The sequence below is a fragment of the Zeugodacus cucurbitae genome, chromosome 2 (assembly GCF_028554725.1).
Source record: "Zeugodacus cucurbitae isolate PBARC_wt_2022May chromosome 2, idZeuCucr1.2, whole genome shotgun sequence".
Classification (NCBI taxonomy): Eukaryota; Metazoa; Arthropoda; class Insecta; order Diptera; family Tephritidae; genus Zeugodacus; species Zeugodacus cucurbitae.
This window is the reverse complement of record NC_071667.1, coordinates 25,322,245-25,339,380: the sequence shown is the minus strand read 5'-3', so window position 1 is coordinate 25,339,380 and position 17,136 is coordinate 25,322,245. Positions and strand designations below refer to the sequence as shown.

At 34.6% G+C, this 17,136-nt stretch overlaps 4 protein-coding genes across 8 annotated transcripts in view; 1 reads left to right on the top strand and 3 right to left on the bottom strand.

Annotated features, from left to right (window-relative positions):
- The window catches only part of LOC105213148 (dihydropyrimidinase), a 31,309-nt gene extending 26,348 nt beyond the window's left edge, over window positions 1–4,961 (bottom strand). For 3 of the 5 annotated variants that reach the window (XM_011185739.3, XM_011185742.3, XM_011185743.3), the window contains exons 1-2: window positions 4,770–4,960; window positions 4,375–4,417 (exon numbers count right to left, since the gene is read on the bottom strand). The gene's annotated coding sequence lies outside the window, so the exon portion shown is untranslated. Of the gene's footprint in view, window positions 1–3,650; window positions 4,242–4,374; window positions 4,418–4,769 lie in introns of those variants that run through there. The other 2 variants (XM_011185741.3, XM_011185740.3) reach the window with 2 other exon arrangements.
- Window positions 4,962–6,373: 1,412 nt separating this feature from the next.
- Window positions 6,374–8,700, top strand: LOC105213150 (pre-mRNA-splicing factor Slu7). The gene is made up of 5 exons (XM_011185745.3): window positions 6,374–7,214; window positions 7,277–7,505; window positions 7,566–7,749; window positions 7,820–8,071; window positions 8,137–8,700. The coding sequence occupies exons 1-5, from the start codon at window positions 6,614–6,616 to the stop codon at window positions 8,674–8,676; spliced, it is 1,806 nt and encodes a 601-aa protein (XP_011184047.2). The 5' UTR covers window positions 6,374–6,613; the 3' UTR covers window positions 8,677–8,700.
- Cpsf100 (probable cleavage and polyadenylation specificity factor subunit 2) lies at window positions 8,686–11,419 on the bottom strand. The gene is made up of 6 exons (XM_011185744.3): window positions 11,160–11,419; window positions 10,839–11,104; window positions 10,114–10,771; window positions 9,595–10,058; window positions 9,289–9,533; window positions 8,686–9,220 (listed from the first exon to the last, which is right to left on the bottom strand). The coding sequence occupies exons 1-6, from the start codon at window positions 11,306–11,308 to the stop codon at window positions 8,759–8,761; spliced, it is 2,244 nt and encodes a 747-aa protein (XP_011184046.1). The 5' UTR covers window positions 11,309–11,419; the 3' UTR covers window positions 8,686–8,758.
- A 688-nt stretch (window positions 11,420–12,107) lies between these two features.
- Window positions 12,108–17,136, bottom strand: LOC105213152 (uncharacterized). The gene is made up of 3 exons (XM_011185746.3): window positions 16,290–17,136; window positions 13,012–13,592; window positions 12,108–12,954 (listed from the first exon to the last, which is right to left on the bottom strand). The coding sequence occupies exons 1-3, from the start codon at window positions 16,625–16,627 to the stop codon at window positions 12,368–12,370; spliced, it is 1,506 nt and encodes a 501-aa protein (XP_011184048.1). The 5' UTR covers window positions 16,628–17,136; the 3' UTR covers window positions 12,108–12,367.

The following is a 17,136-nucleotide window of genomic DNA, read 5'->3' as shown; positions in this document are numbered from 1 at the left end:
GTAAGCTAATTATTTTCTTTCTTTCGTTCATGACGTCACGAACTAATGTATTTTTCTGTCAAACACATTTGAAAACCGTACGGTAGTAATTTGACGTTTCTAGCATTAGCTGTCAGTGTAATCAGCTGTCAGTTAAGAGTATTGCAACATATTTTTTACGGAGAGATAATTGGATTAGGAAAAAAAATATTATTTGCCAGCTGATATGTATTAATTCACTTTATTTACCACTAAAAGTTCGAAAACCGGTTGTTTTAATATACCATAATATCGCTAACCGAGATTTAAATACAGTGGAACTTCTCTAACTCGAATCACCATATTCCACAAAAAAACTTCGAGTTATAGAATTTTCATTAAAACATATATTTTTCAAAAATCTGTAAAATTTAGATTTTTACACAGTGTTAGTTATTTACTTCTCATAAACTTGTATGTACATATATATTCTGTAATTTTGTTTGTCGTAGTTTGCTATTGTTCAGCTCTTGACGTCTGTATCCCACACTTTTGTTACATGATTAATGCAATCAATAAGTGTAATATAATATTTTTTGTTCGCCTCCATACGATATAGAGGGACTCTTTAAAAATTCTGCCTCGATAGTAATATTTTAAATTTTGTATCATGCGCTGTTCGAAAAGTTCGATTTATGGAAGGAAATTTGTACGAAATTCTTCTATTGCCAATTCGAGGGTTGGAGTTATGGAGAACTTTTAGTTATGGAAGTTCCACTGTAGTTATTATTTATATTAATATTTAAGTATACAATAAGAGAGACTTCTCGGGACCAAATACATTGGGATATTTTTTTTAATAACATAGCGAATGGAATATAAATGGATATATTCTTAAAGTTTTCCTACTGGGTGCACTTCGTATATACCCACTGCAAGTGTTGCTACAACAACCCTTATCAAAACGCAGTAAGTACAACGAATTGCTAAATATAGCAATTTAATAATGCAAATTACTATATATTACATGCGAACACAAACCAATAGGGCGAAAGCCCTTCGCACTAATTACTGTTATAATTAGCAGGTAAGTGCCAAAATTCACCGTGAAACTGCGGAGAAGTACGTGAAAAATACACTTTATTATAAACATATAAATATTATAAATTTTTAGTTGGTTATTATTACTAAGGAAAAGTCTTGAAAAAGGGAAAATCATAAATCAAGTGGCTTTTCAGTATTTTTTCGGCCATGTCAAAATATTATGCAGCAAAACGTGCGCAGTGAAATAAAATAGCACGAATTTCACAATTTTAAGTGTACATACTAATTCATATATGTATTTATATACATATACTATATATGTATATAAAGTAAATATTTTATGTACATACATTTTTCGAATGTAAGTTTTGTGCACTTTTGCGTGACTTCCTTAAAGATCGATATAAAGCGGAACAGTATGCAATCAGAAAGTCCAAAAAAGTTTGTTTAGAATGTGCTTTGTGTACGTATGTATGTATATACAAGTGTATGTATGTACGCTTTAGTTTTTGGTAAAACTTATTTTTGAACTACCCATTATGTATAGATATGTATTTATGCATACATTGCGCGACACTTCTATATTTGTATTGTTTGTATGTATTTATATTTATAATTGTCATGCCCCCAAAAACACCTTACACAATATCGGTGTTAAAGTCATATACCTATTTGTACACACAGTGGGGCTCAAAGGTAAATAAACTTTTTAGAATAAAGAATTTGGTGAACGAAATTGGAACTACTTTTTTTTAGATAATCAGTTACTGAATTATTTACTTAAAACGATGTTCAAAAGAGGAGAGAGGAGATTACTTCTAAAGCCTCTCGATTTTATGAATACTTAAAAACAATTAATTTCTCTCCGCCTCTTGTTATTATATTAAAAAAGTACAAAACTAAATATAATACATATTTAAGAATTAAAAATATTAAAATTTACTTGTTTAAAGCTTTGCAAAACTCTTATTATTTATAGCATTGATATATAGAATTTTCATATTAACATCTTCATATTAGCTATACACCATTTATAACAATTGATCGGTGCGCCCTTGTAAAATGTTATGCATAAAATAAAATGCTTGAAAATATATAAATATTAATTTAAAATTCAAATTCTCTGTTCCACATTCCACAAAGTGTAATATCAAAATTCATTAGACATACTAATGGAATTAATATATTTATTTACATTTGTATAACACGTTTTTGCACGCAGTGTCGCTGGATTTTAATTTATCAACGAAATACGAAAATAGAACGAATGTCAGAAAATCGAATAAACTTTTGCAGCCGGTTACCACATGAAAGTACGAGCATTTCACCGGCTTTTTATTTCACGGTATTCGTACTATATACTACTACTTGTACATTAGAACTAAAGGCATACAGAAATTCAAAACAATTTTATGGGTTTTATAAACATTTATAGATTTATATTTATGTGTGCACATTTATATTTCGTCAAGCGAGCGAGAGAATACTCTATTTGATTTTATAATTTGCGCTCAGCGTTTGGAAAAGTTTGTAGAAAATAGTGAAAACATGTTTGACAAACAGTTCTCGAAACTTTTAATGGTCATAGGCTACATAATAGGGCACTTGAAATGGTTTTCAAATAAAATATGGAACAAAGATATTTTTTAGATTTGCTCACTTTTTTTCAATTTCAGAAATGTATTTAAAAAGTCTCCCAAATTTATCGAAGCTCTTACGCACTTGTGCAGCGGAAATCTTTTCTGAAGCAAGTACAAAATAACTAAATGTGGGCGAAGAGGCAGAATTACACAATTATCAATAACTCAAATGAGATCCGTCAATTTCCACAATAAATTTCGATGTTATCTGAATTTGTGGGCAAATTATACCACAAAATTCACCGAAAACAAGGTATTAATTTATAGATTAACTTTCCACGATATTATATGGATAGTATTATAGTTGAAAACTTCAACGAAAAGTATTCTATTATAATTCGAAAATTGTTTCAAATGGCGTCCAAGTAAGTTCAAAAAAAAGGGAAATCATCAATAATTAAATTAAAAGTTTTTGATAATATATATTTAAGATCTCACACTTTTCACTTTCACAAAATTTTTAGATCAAATAATTTAATTTTTTTACCGATTTTATTATTTCTAGAATATATTCTAAAACACTTTGAAATTGTATAAATTTTTTTTTATAACTTACATATAAAAAATACACAAATTTATAAACTGCGCCGGCGTTATAACAATCGGTTCAAGCCGAACATAATGTTGTTTATTCACCTTTTCATCTTCTAAATACTTATATTTAATTTAATTTTTTTTCTTAACGGGTGCTTAAGATTAGATTAATTTTTTATATAAATAATTTGATAATTATTAAAAATAATAAAAATAAATTGCAAGTATACAGATAATATTTAAATTATTTGCGTCTGTATAAGCGTCTTTAAACTTGGAACTTTTTAACGAAATATTATAAAAGCAACACAGATGAATTAGACTCAGTGAAAAATCAATTGCATACAGATTGCGCAGCACTGCTTTTTCCCACAACCGAATACATATTATATTCAAATATATTTAAATGAAAATTCACCTCCCTCCTCAAATTTTATCATAGTACCTAATATGTATCATCGTAAATTCTCCTACCTTCTATTGTTAGCCTTAATAGTATACGAGTATAGTCTAAGCGTGTCGCTTTCTTGTAAAATAAGTAAGTGTTAACTAGACTTCACTTTTCCCACTGATGCTTGTTAAATCGATACTGGCGTCTTGTGGCGAGATTCAGCAACAACAAGCCTATTGCTGCAACAGAAAACATGTACAATATGAAACACTCGCATACACACACACCCACACATAAACTCGAATGCGTTGCGTACAAAAGGGTGGCATGGCGCATTCACGCATACACACACAAAATATAGGTGGAGTGCGCGCTCCTGCCAAGGAAAATGCGTTTGGGACAACTTCGCGTCACAAGCTCGTCTTACCGCTTTTGGGGTCAAGCGTTCGAAGAATGTGCACCATATGCGGCGTAATGCCATATTTAGCGTTAGATTTGTAGTTGTTATTATTGTTGTTGGTGGCAATAACACATACACAGCAAGCAGTGCCATTGGCAATGTCGCATATTTTATTGGCAAACAACTAACGGTACAACATAAGATGTTACAGAAAAAAGGCGTGCCACCATGCAACAAAAAATATTCGCAATTGGTTCAATGCTTCCAATATGCAACTGCAGAAAGTGGCACTTGTTGTTTAAAGCCGCTTTGTCGCCATAAAATGCGTAATTTTTATGTTCAAAAGCGCTTCTTTTAATGAACGTGAATTCATTAAGTTAATTAAAAAAGCAAAAGTGCAGACTCACCTTTTTTGACGTACGGGTTTTCTACAAACGGCTTTCAATTATCCTGCAAATGTAAAATATGTTGATTCAGTCGTTACACTTTTGGTATTATTATCAAAAAAAGTATATAATTATAATTAATTTAATTGATTGAATTATTATTTTTTATTTATTTTGTAAAATTTGACTTTGTTTAATCATATTAAAAAAAATATTTTTCGCCAGCATCAATGAAAGCCGACTTTTTTCAATTCTTAGATATATGTATGTATGTATAATTTTATCTTTTAGCCACTGTTGAAAGTTCGTATAGATACACTTTACCGCGCGTGATGTACCTACATACACTGCACTCGTTTCTTCACACTCTTAAATAGAATCAATATATTCTAACTAACTTTCCAGCCCAAATTTACCTATGCGTATTCGCTGTTATTATTATTGAATATTTTTATGTTATTAACGGCACACTTTGCCGTTAGAAAAAATCACCAAATATTTTTTATAAATTTAGAACTTTTATGAAATGCTTAGCTCGCCACTAGATAAGTTGATACGTTCCAAACACGCTCGCGTTTTCCACTCAACTAATACGTTGCTTTCTTCTCTGCTGTTATAGAGGCGCTGTTGGCTGCGTGCTCTTCTATCGCTGCTCAAATCCCAATTTCTTGGCTAGCAGGTGGTGGTTGTAGATGAGCGCTTTGCGCGAGATAATGAATGTGCACATGTGCAAGTTTGAAGGTGTACTAGTGCATATGTATATACTGTATGTATGTAAATGATTTTTCCACTCCCGAAGTTTTCGAGATTTTCATAAAAACTTTATAAAATATATAAATAAACGTTAGACATCACTAATTATTTCAATCTCGGAAATTTCTGTATTTTTAGAAAATGTGTGCCTACAATTAGGCATTTATATGTAAACAAACATTTCTCTAGATCCTATGCAAGCAAATTAACTATTCTCCAGTCACTGCAAGCTCAGTAGTTATAATATCGTTTCGGGTTTCACGTCACTAGTGAACAGCGAAACTTGCAATTTCAAAACTCCAATTGGAGAAAAAACCTTGCGAGTGCAAAACTTCAACTCCAAAAGAGAGCGAGATGGAGACAACGATAAAGTGGAAAATATATAATACAGCTTTTGCAAGTTATCTCATTTACTCTATTTAGTGAAAATCTTATCAATTGCAGTGCTTCAATTTTATTTCAGAATTTATTTTATTAAGCTGAATAACTGAGCAAAGGAAAGGGTACTTTTGAATACCATCTCATGATAGTATCCAAGTACGAGGGCTGCTATATATATTTCTGGCCTAGGCAACACTAAGTGTTGCCAGGTGCAATCTGACATTTCCATTGGAAAGTTTGACATTTTTTAGCATAACATCACTCAGAACGTTTTGTCATTTAATCATGAGTTGTTTTATTTACAGGGAATTAAAAAATTCATCTCGGCCAAAAAATGGAATTAACTCGTGAACATTTTCGTGCGATCATTTTTCACAACTTTCGACGTGGATTATCGCGACAAGAGTGCATCGATGAACTTAAATCTTTGTATGGCTATGTAACACCATCCTATAGCACTGTGAAAAACTGGTACAACGAATTCAATCGTGGCCGACGCTCGCTCCAAAACGAATTCCGTGAAGGTCGTCCAAAAACAGCCGTTGTGCCAGAAAACATCGATGCCGTACGTGAACATGTAACATACCTTCAGATAGAGGCATGCCTATGCATTTCTCCCACCAGCATACATTCGATATTGCGTGAACACCTGGCCGTAAAAAATGTTTGTTCTCGTTGGATCCCGCACAATTTGACAATCGCTCAAAAAAGGCTAAAAAAAAGCTTCGAAAATTGGTTTGAGCGCATGCAAAAGTGTAAAAATCTTGATGGAGAATATTTTGAAAAACAATAAAATAGAAATGAATTATTTTTCAAAACTAAACAATCAGAATAATAAAATAAATATTATAAATAAATTGCAATTCCAAATCCCAATAGTTATATCAGAATATATATAACTGTGAAAAATAATAACATAATAAATTAAAACTTTTTAACTCTTATTGTAAATTTGGATTAAGAGTACAACCGCATACTCCGATTAACCCTTTCCGATAACAGAAATTATCGATTAATGTGGGATTGGCTAAAAATTATTGACATAAACAGATGTTGTTATTTTGCTGTGGCCAGAAAATTTCATTTCATAAAAATTACAGATAAATTGTAAGAAAATATTGCAAAAATGAGTTCTGGTGTTGTGCGAGCACCTGTGTCACAACTCATCCACAATAAAGAAGAGGATGTTGAGAGTGAAGAGCCAAAAAAGAAATCGCGTGAAGATTGGCGTAAAGCCAAAGAGTTAGAAGAAGCGCGTAAAGCAGGTACTGCACCAGCTGCTGTAGATGAGGAGGGTCGTGATATCAATCCACATATACCACAATACATTTCCAATGCACCTTGGTACTATAATGCACAAGGACCAACCTTAAAACATCAGCGGCCCCAAAGAGAGGATGAGCAGGGCCAACTAGAAAAGCGCGCACCAAAAGGTTTGGACATCACTAAATTGGTGACGAAATTCCGAAAAGGTGCATGTGAAAATTGTGGAGCGATGACACATAAGAAAAAAGATTGCTTGGAGCGGCCACGCAAAGTGTTGGCCAAATATGCTGAGTCAATTGTGGTACACGATGAACATGTGGTACCAGATACAGCAGTTAATTATGATGAGAAACGCGATCGCTGGAGCTCGTATGATCCGGCTAATCACAAGGAAATCATTGAAGAATATGAAAAGGTTGAGGAAGCCAAGCGCCAATTAAAAGCAGAAAAGTTGAAAGAAAGTGAGATAAATGGAATAAATAAGTCATCAACAATTTACTTATGCTTAATACATATATTATAGATCCTGACGCAGAGTTTTCGGATGATAATGACAACGAAGACAAATATGTGGACGAAGTTGACATGCCTGGTACTAAAGTGGACTCTAAACAACGCATCACAGTGCGCAATCTGCGTATACGTGAGGATACCGCGAAGTACCTACGCAATTTGGATCCCAATTCAGCTTATTATGATCCCAAAACACGTTCTATGCGTGATAATCCAAATCCGAGCATGGCGCCTGAAGAGTACGCTTAGTAAAATAAAATATTTAATATATACAGACTAACTGATTTTTAATTTTACAGAGTGGAATTTGCTGGAGAAAACTTTGTTCGCTTTTCAGGCGACACTACAAAACATGCTACAGCTCAACTGTTCGCTTGGGAAGCGCACGGCAAAGGCGTTGATGTGCATTTGCTTGCTGAGCCTACAAAGTTAGAGTTACTGCAAAAGGAGTACGACAAGAAAAAGGAACAGTTCAAATCTAGTGTGAGTATAACTTGCTCTTCAATCTTTAAAATATGTTACAAATTTCTTCATAATTCAATTATATTTTTAGACTAAAGACCACATTGTGGAAAAATACGGTGGCGAGGAGCATTTGAAAGCACCGCCAAAATCCCTTCTTCTGGCTCAGTCAGAAGAGTATATTGAATACTCACGAAGCGGCAAAGTTATTAAAGGCGTAGAAAAACCAAAAGCTCGTAGTATTTACGAAGAGGATGTTATGATCAATAACCATACAACAGTCTGGGGAAGTTATTGGAATGGTGGTCGATGGGGGTACATGTGCTGCAAGTCATTCATTAAGGTATTTTACAATGAACTGTCTCGATTTTGTTATTGAAATATTTAATTATTTACGAATTTTCGCAGAACTCTTATTGCATTGGCATGAAGGATCCTGAAGCGCAAGCTGAACTCTTAAATCACGCACCAGACTCCAGCGTACCAGATACTGCAATATCTACTGAAGAGCCAGTTCAAGAGGAACCAGCAGAATCTGCATCATCTTCCTCCTCCTCTTCTTCGTCATCATCATCATCATCGTCTTCATCCTCCTCATCTTCTTCAGAAGACGAAGAGGAGGTCAAAAAAGCACAATTAGAAAATAAAAAGATAAAGAAAAAAACAAAGAAACGTGAAAAGAAACGAAAGTCTAAAAATCAAAAGCGAAAAGAGAAGAAAGAAAAGGCAAAGGAAAAAGCTCTACGTGCGAAGCAGAAGGCACAGTTGGAAGCAGCTTTGCGTGACATACGCGCTAAATCGGAAGACGAAGACGATCATAATGATGAACGTAAGCGCGGCTACAATAGCAAGTATGACGTTAAGGCGCCCACAGAAGAAGAAATCGACGAGTGGCAACGCAAGCGACAGCGCTTGGAGGACCCAATGATGCAATTTATGTCCAAATAAAACAGTTAATGCTATTTTAAATAATTTGGTGTTGTTTTTTTATTAAATGTAATATTTTTATACGTAACCGTAAACCAAATAACTAAACGATGGCATATTGCTCGTAAAGTAATTCCCTAATTTTATAGTACTCCTCTGAGACGCAACCCTCCATTGTCACTTTACCCGCATCCATACGCCGTAGAGCCAGCGTACCATTTGCACACCATAAAACACCACCTGAGAACTCCGAACTGATATTGTTGCGCATTAGCACTTGCTTGAAGTCGGACAGCTTTAGTTCGTTAATTAACACAGCGTTGTGCACGGGAATGTCATCCGTTTCGAGCGTTTCAAGTGTGAGCGTCTTTTCTTCGGACACCTCGACCTCCATGTTCTCGCCGTCGCTAGGCGCTCTCGAATCTATGGCCTGTGTTCGCATGCCAATAAGGGCATCCACCCAGGCGACCTCCGCATCTTTACCCTTTTGGAACTGTAGTTGCGCCACGAGGCCCTCCGTCAAGCGTACCTGGTAGATATGCGACTCGGTGGTGGCATCAATGGTCTAGTGTGATCAAAATATGACTTCAGTATAAAAATATATGTAAATGTGAAAATTAAAAACAAACTTACTTCACCCTTTTGTGGTGTAAAAACTCTTGCGCCTATATTTAGTTGACAATGTTTCGCGACAACATTTGTAGCCTCCTCTGTGCCGTGCACTACTATGACACGTCTGGGACGCAATTGCGACAATATCTTTAGCATTGATTCACCATCCGAACGACCTTCAAAATCAATTCGTTGAATTTGTGCATTGACTTCAATTGTTTTCCGCTGGCTGGTGCATTTAGTGGGTCTCTCCAATAACTGAACATCTAATTGAATGGCATTTTCAAAATATATTTTTTTTTAATCATATATCTAAAAGTTTATTACCATCGCTGTTTGGTTTGCTCTCCTTGGGTTCCTCCTTTTTTATATTCTCCTTATTGTTCTCATCAATAGTCGCTTCAAAGCCCAATTCCGAGATGCGGTATTCCTCTAAATTGATAATTTCACCGTATTCATCACACTTGATCTTATCTTCGTGGAAAGGAAACATGGCGTAGTGCTTTTTGTTCGATTTGAAGAAACCACTGTGATGACGTCCTTCCGGTCGCACAACGATGTCATGCTTGCCGGTGATTACGCTCATTTCGATGTCATCGTCCGAATCCGAACTGCTTTCTTCTTCCACATCTTGTTTAACAATCAAACGATTAAGCTTTTCACCTTGTGTTCGCAGATATTCTTCCAATTCAGCACCCTCCAGTTCTACACGTCGACGAACATCCAATTCCAACTTTCTCCCCGGCGACGCATTATCTACCAAATCCATTGCTAATGTTCCTTGTGATGTTCTAAACAAAAATATTTTGTAAAAGTATGTTCATAATTTTATGTAAAATTTCTCACCTGGAAGTAATTATAATACTATTGAGAGGATTTGCAGCCCATTGCACGAATAATTCACGGGTGTAGCCACATTCCAAGTCAGGTGTGCTGGCCAACACAACTTTGGGACTAGACATTTTAGCCAGTTCAGCTAAATTATGGCATAGTTGCATGTGTCGGAATTGGAAGGGATTATTTCGCGCACCCTCAAAGGTCTTCATTAGCTTATCGCTCATCCATTCAATTTGAGATTTTGCAAATTCAATTACATTATAGCTGACATTATTTAGCATAGCCAGAGAGTAGGCCATCAGACCAGATTCTTTATTTTTCCACAGTTGGTCAAGCATATGCGCCAACTCCAACACCCGACCTGCTGTGTCCACCGCGATTAAAACATTGCCATTGTTACGCACCGTTTGTAGAATATTTGTCATCAGTTTTTCATCGCGCGCTCGACGGCGTGCCTGCTGATACTGGGCATTAAAGGCATCTGTTATAAGTAATGAAGGTCGTTGGAGACGCTCCAATTCACAACCATTTAGATGACGTTCCTTTTTATGATTGAAATCTGTGGCATAAACAATGTCTTCTTCACCCACTTTGAGGATTTTCCAGATAGTACCACCTATCATATGTCCTGCTGGAAGTGGAGTCACAGTGATTCCATAGCCTTTACCTAAATGAAATATACATTTTAAAATTTATTATTTTCATTTTCATTTTTCGTATTGAGTAAAGCTAACCTTTAAGCGAGACTGTTTGATTGTATTTAAGTTGAATGATTTTATCGAACGCAGCGTCCACATCGTCAAGTGAAAATAAATCAAAATCATACATATTATAATGCGACATATATAAATCGTACATAAACATTTGTCCCATTTTATAAACAGGTATTGTAGCATAGATTGGGCAATTCATGCCAAGCTTGCCGACGAGGTAGGGTAGCGCACCCAAGTGATAAACGTCAGGATGAGACAGCAGTACAGCGTCGATGGTGTGCACATGCCTGTGGTTTATTAAGAATTTATAACTTATAATTATAATATTCATATGCTACCTACCTTTTCAATTCTTTTATTAGGTTGGGATCAAATTTTTCGTCCCAGCCGCAGTCCAGCAGTATCCGCACTTCATCAATTTGCAATATATAACAAGGAGGCGTTTCATCCATTGCGCCGGATATTGTATGTAGTTTAATTATGGAAGTCATTTTGTATAAACGCTATTATTATTTCTAAAAAAATGTTTATGTTACTTCCCAAACAATTTGTTACTTTATCTGCCTGGCGGCACTTTGTGTGTTTGCATGTACGTTCCTAAAAATTGCCATATCGATGTAAAAGGGTAAACATGAATTATTTATTATTTATAGAATGTGGCAACCTTATCTTAGCAGCTGTTCTGCTGCAGGGGTATTCACATTAAACAGTTTAATTAAATATTCAAAATATTAGACATCTTGACAATTTATTTAGTGTATTCAAACATTGTAAAAATTCAAAAGATTTTGAATTGTTGAATACAAAAGATAAAAGTACAATTTCCTTATTTTTGCAGTTACATAAACAATTGAGTAAATTAGTTTCTCCACATCCAATATAACATTAAACCATCTAGCTTTTAATATGGAGTTTATTTACATTTTTCCTATTCATTACCTTAAATTGTACTAATTTTGACTCAGGTTTTAACGCTTCCTTCCAGATTGAATTTCTAACGCCACTATTGTGTTTCGAAAGTGGAAAATCTCTTTCTGTGATACGGGGATATTCTCGTAAACGGCCTTGTTCTCGTAAACGACTAACTGAAACCTCAGTTTAGGTGGCAACCATTTTTTATTAATCTGATGGGGCTGATAAATTCTAAAATTTTATTTTTACACCTGTTCCTTTCAGATTCATTCACTTGAGCAATCTTTGAGGGAGCTAAACGCTCTTCTATTATAAGGACTACGTTCTCGACTGTTATAAATTGAAAAGAAACTCACAAAGTAATACAGAATTATTTTTCCGTTTTTCATATATTTTTACAACGATTCTATATAAATTAGTATAAATTAATATGGTTTATGAAATTTTAAAATAAGTTAAAACTAAAAAAACAAAGATGTGCTGCTCCAAAATTGGATTCACTGTCAACTGTTAAATTTCAATATCAGTATGCAAATTAACAAATTTAACAGACGATCGCATTCCGATCTTAAAGCGGCAATGGCTCCAAATCACAAGAATAACTTTCAGCCTTCAACGACAACAGTTGATTTGCGTGTTCAATCGAACAACTTTAGTTCTCTGCTGATCTTCTTAATTTTGTTATCCAGTGTCTTATCTTCCGCTTCACATATATAGTAATGCCTCGAAGTACACTCCTGTCCATAGTAATTATAAATGTGTTTTGTGGGATTATAGGTGAGACGCAAGCAACGACCTTGACCCTCAATTTCCACCGTATTGTTTAGGATAGTTTCATTGAGAGCAGGATCGTCTTCTTCCTTCTTCTTCTCATTTTTATCGTCGTCATCCACATCGATGGTATTGCTCTCGGTATTATTTGCATGTGACATGGCAATGGATGTGAGATTCATGTTTGGATTGACTGGTTTCGCCGAATTCGACCAAATCCAAAGCAAGCCAGGATTTAAGCCGCCCAACCAATAGTCACGTCCACGATGTTGGGGCTGATTGAGTAGATAAGCCATGATCTCTTCGTTTTCTGAAACCTTTTCAAACTCCGCAAGATGAGAATTCAGCGCCTTACATGCTGAGTTGGCAGTCTTCCAGTTCACCTGCTGGTTGCTATTGATGTAATAGCAATTGTCACTGATACGTGTGAAATTTGCGGGACAAGGATCACGCACTGAAATGAGGAGGAATGTTAGTTCCAAATAAAATTTTGAAATTTTATGCTAACCACCTTCTTTCTGATTGTTTCCAGCCATTAAGTAGTAGATTAATTGTTCGGCGCGTCGTATGCGACTCTCCAGGTAATCCACGCGATAAACGAGCTTCTCTATCGCGCCCAATAGGTATAGATCGTTTTCTGTTACTGCTCGAAATGGTGGTTGGGGTCCATTATGTTGAACCGATTGTATATGGTGCTGTTGCACGGGGACCGGCCGAACTGGCGGTGGTGGTTGTGTTGGCGGTGATTGTGGCTGACTACTGCCGCCTCCACCCAAACCGAATAGTTGCTGGAAAAATCCTGGCTGTTGACGCTGTTGTTGTTCCTGTAGCTGTTGTTGTTGTATCATTTGGTTTGTCATTGGACGGAATTGCGGATTCACTACATGAACTGGTGGTCGCATGTGTGGTTCCAACTCGACTGCTTCGCCGATGCGTTTCGTAATGTAGACATTTGGTCGTTTATAAGCAGAAGAGTGATAAGAAAGAGGACCGGGTCCACCGTTTTGCATATTTGGGTTCATCATAGACATATCATTTTGGCTAGGAATGAATGGCAGATCTTTTGATGTGCGCGCACTTGGACTGGATTGACTGGAAAGAGTTGAGTAAAAGTGAACAAACGTCAGACAAGGTATCGATAAAGTTGTAAAGTTAGTTTGGTTTAGTATAAGATACTACAGATATCTACAGTTACGTTAATGCTTCGGTTAACCGTTCGATTTATATTTTTCCAATCATAATACTATTTACGACGACATCATTAAAATATGATCGTCAATCAATCTCTTGTAGAAAATGCCAAGTGACGATTAATCAGATTTAATAATCATCCGCTCGATCGCATTTTATATTGAATACGGAATAGAGGATATCGTTACAAAGTACCCTTTAACAGATTAGTAGTAAACTAATTTTCCCCGCTTGACACTAACCACCTTTTTGCATGCCCAACGAACCCTACTCATCTAACACCCCTTTCCCTTTCGTCCAAACCCGTCGAAACAGCATAGTACCTGGACCTCCCGGTGGATGACCTCGACGACAACTAGATTTATGTTTTCCATTCCGGCAGGGAATATACTCGTTACAACAACGCTCGTTCGAGCTCAGTATAATTCAGTATTTAATGGTAGAATGCATATGTATGAACCTCCACTTTGGATTTTAATATTGTTATCGATCTAGATTTTGGTTTAATTTAACTTTCTGAAAATTAACACAATTTGGTTGTAATAAAATTTAAATCAATTTTATTCCGAAAAAGAAATCATTTTTTAAATGATTCTCTACACTGTTAGATATCACCCAAACGACCGACATCGATCCTATACGGCAAGAAGGTCCTATTGATGACGACTTAATTGAATCAATCAATGAGAATAAAAATGTCGATATCGATGAAGGCGAAGGCAGGTTTTAACGGCAAATTTAATTCGTGAGGGATTGAAATTTACTATAAATTTCGAACAATATTTTCTTGCTCAATAGCCCGGCATGGAGAGTGCGTTATAATTCCAACGAAAACTTAAATATTGTGTTGCTGAGTATCAAGAATTGTCTAAACAACTGTAGAAACCAATAAAACAACTTCTTTTAACAGACTTTATAACAAACAAATCGTAGAGAGGCCGCTAATAATGAAGATAATTCTGCATAGACATATCCTCTGACGAAGATGAGTAGATGTACTCTTGTTTCTTAAATTTTTTTATTTTTTTGTTCTTATTGATTTAAACTGTAAACTAAATTTATTTTCTTGTAATAATTATGAATTGTTTTTTTCTTTCTATTATTACTTCATGGAGTTTAATATTTTTTTTTTGCGTTTTTTAAGAAATTGTTGGAATTTATTCATTTTACACGGTTTTCTAAGGTTGTATGAATCGTGTATTTTTTACACGGTTTTCTTATGACCCACCGTGTAGAAAAAGACTTTACTGTCATACAAGTACAATAAAACTAAGGATCTACAATAATTATTTTATTGTAGATCCTTATTTCATCTTCAAAATCAGAGTAATTTTATCAAATGGAGCTTACCAAGAATTAATATACAGTGGAACTTCTCTAACTCGTATCACCATAATCCACAAAAAAACTTCGAGTTAGAGAGACTTCCGAGTTATAGAAGATAATTTGTATGAATTTTTACTTCTATTGGCAATTCAATAGTTCGAATTATGGAAGTTCAACTGTGGTTTTTTATAAATATTATTTTTAACAAAAATAACATATTTTCTTAGATAGCCAATAGTTCTATTAAACATAAAATAGGGTTTCAAAAAAGTTAAAAGAAAAAGTACGAAATATATTACGCAAATGGTGAAGTATATAATCATATATACAATATAACAAACAACGAGTATTTCAAGCATTTCACTTAAAATCAGTTCTCCAAAGGCGTCTCAAAACTAAGAATTGAGTTTTTGAACAAAAATTTCAGTACTTTTTTCAGTATAACCTGTAAGTTGTTCCGGTTGTAAATAATTCGCAGAATGTGAGTTTTCAACTGAGCTATCGAAGTTAGTTTGTCAGCCTACAAAAAGCGAATGTTGACAAATCAAAAGTCATAGCTAACTAATTAGACCATCAAAAGTTTGTCAAAAGTTTGTCAATTATATACATATATACTAACGTTGCTGACTATTTCAAACTAAAAAAAAAACAATTTGAGCTTAAAATATACCTCATCAGTACTAAAAAAGTTTTGTAAAACAATTTCTCCGATTTTGAATTTTTTTCTGATGGTAATTTACCAAGATATACTAATTATATCTATGAAACATATTTTTTCTCTTCCATTTTATTCTAAATAACTTAAAAATATAGGTCGTTTTCATAATTGTGAATATAAAAGGCTAGACTTCCAAATACAAAATTTAGGTGTTTTAAAACTTCTAGATATTGCTTGGTTTTTCTTTCCCATTTCTTCAAATTAATTATTAAATAAAAGACCGTTTTAAATGAATTGTTTTACAAAATGCATATTCAACATCTTAAACTTAGCGAGTTTCATACATAATATTATGTATCCAATACCGTTTCCTACTACACTTTTTACTATAAAGTTTTAACCAATTTTATAGGCATTTTAGAAAGTCCTTTAATTTAGTTATTAGCAAAACTTCTTTATACCTATATGTATACATTTAGCTCACACATAGGGATAGATAAGTGTCTAATTAATTAAATTAAGAGGTTGTCTGAAACGCTTCACAAAAAATAATTTTTACTATATTTTAAATCTTTCAACTCTTCATATTTAAATTTTATAATTATAAAAAGTACCTCAATACATAATCTTCGAGGAATTCCGACCACACCAATGGTGAAGCATTCTCCAATGACATTCCGGTGCTCGCCAAACCGCTCAATGAATCATTCGAATACTTAATCGAAGGTGATATTTTCACATCATTTGTGGTTGCATTACATAATGCCAAATTGGCCAAGTTCACAACGATTGCCACAGCCAACCATTTAGCGAATGATTGTAAACGACAACGTTTAATGTTCGTCACAAAAGCGCAATCATCATTGACATGACTAGCCGTGTTGGCGGGCCATAAGAATTCATTGTCACGCTCTTTTTGTACGCGATTGACGCGTTCAACTTTCGTTTTCATTTTGATGTTTATTGTTTGTTCATTCGAAAAAAACGCATTTATTTAAATTATTTACAAATGCAGCTCACTTGAAACACTGTAATTTTGCATTGATAAACGATATTAGATACACTTTTTTGAATAAATAATAATATCACTAATTTCAAATAAATAATAAATTAATTAACACTCGCTGATTTGTCAACACCGTTGGCAGTTCCAAAATTAGGCGCGTCCGTTCGCCACTCGTGTAAAAGTTCAACTGAAATCGAATTTTCAAAAATAATTTGAATGTCTTCGCTGCACACCGAGATACAAGCTGACAACAATTATTACAAAGCTAAGAGCTACACCTTCATGCTTATGAAAATTCGTTGGTCTTCAACTGCGCAGTTAACTTAAAGTAGTAAAATCGTTGAAACACACAAAGATACTCATACATACGTCAATACATATTTATGTGGGTTTGACCGGCGCGGCGAGTGCTCAGCTTCAGAGCTCGGCTTTAACCACTGCCAGTTGACACTCAT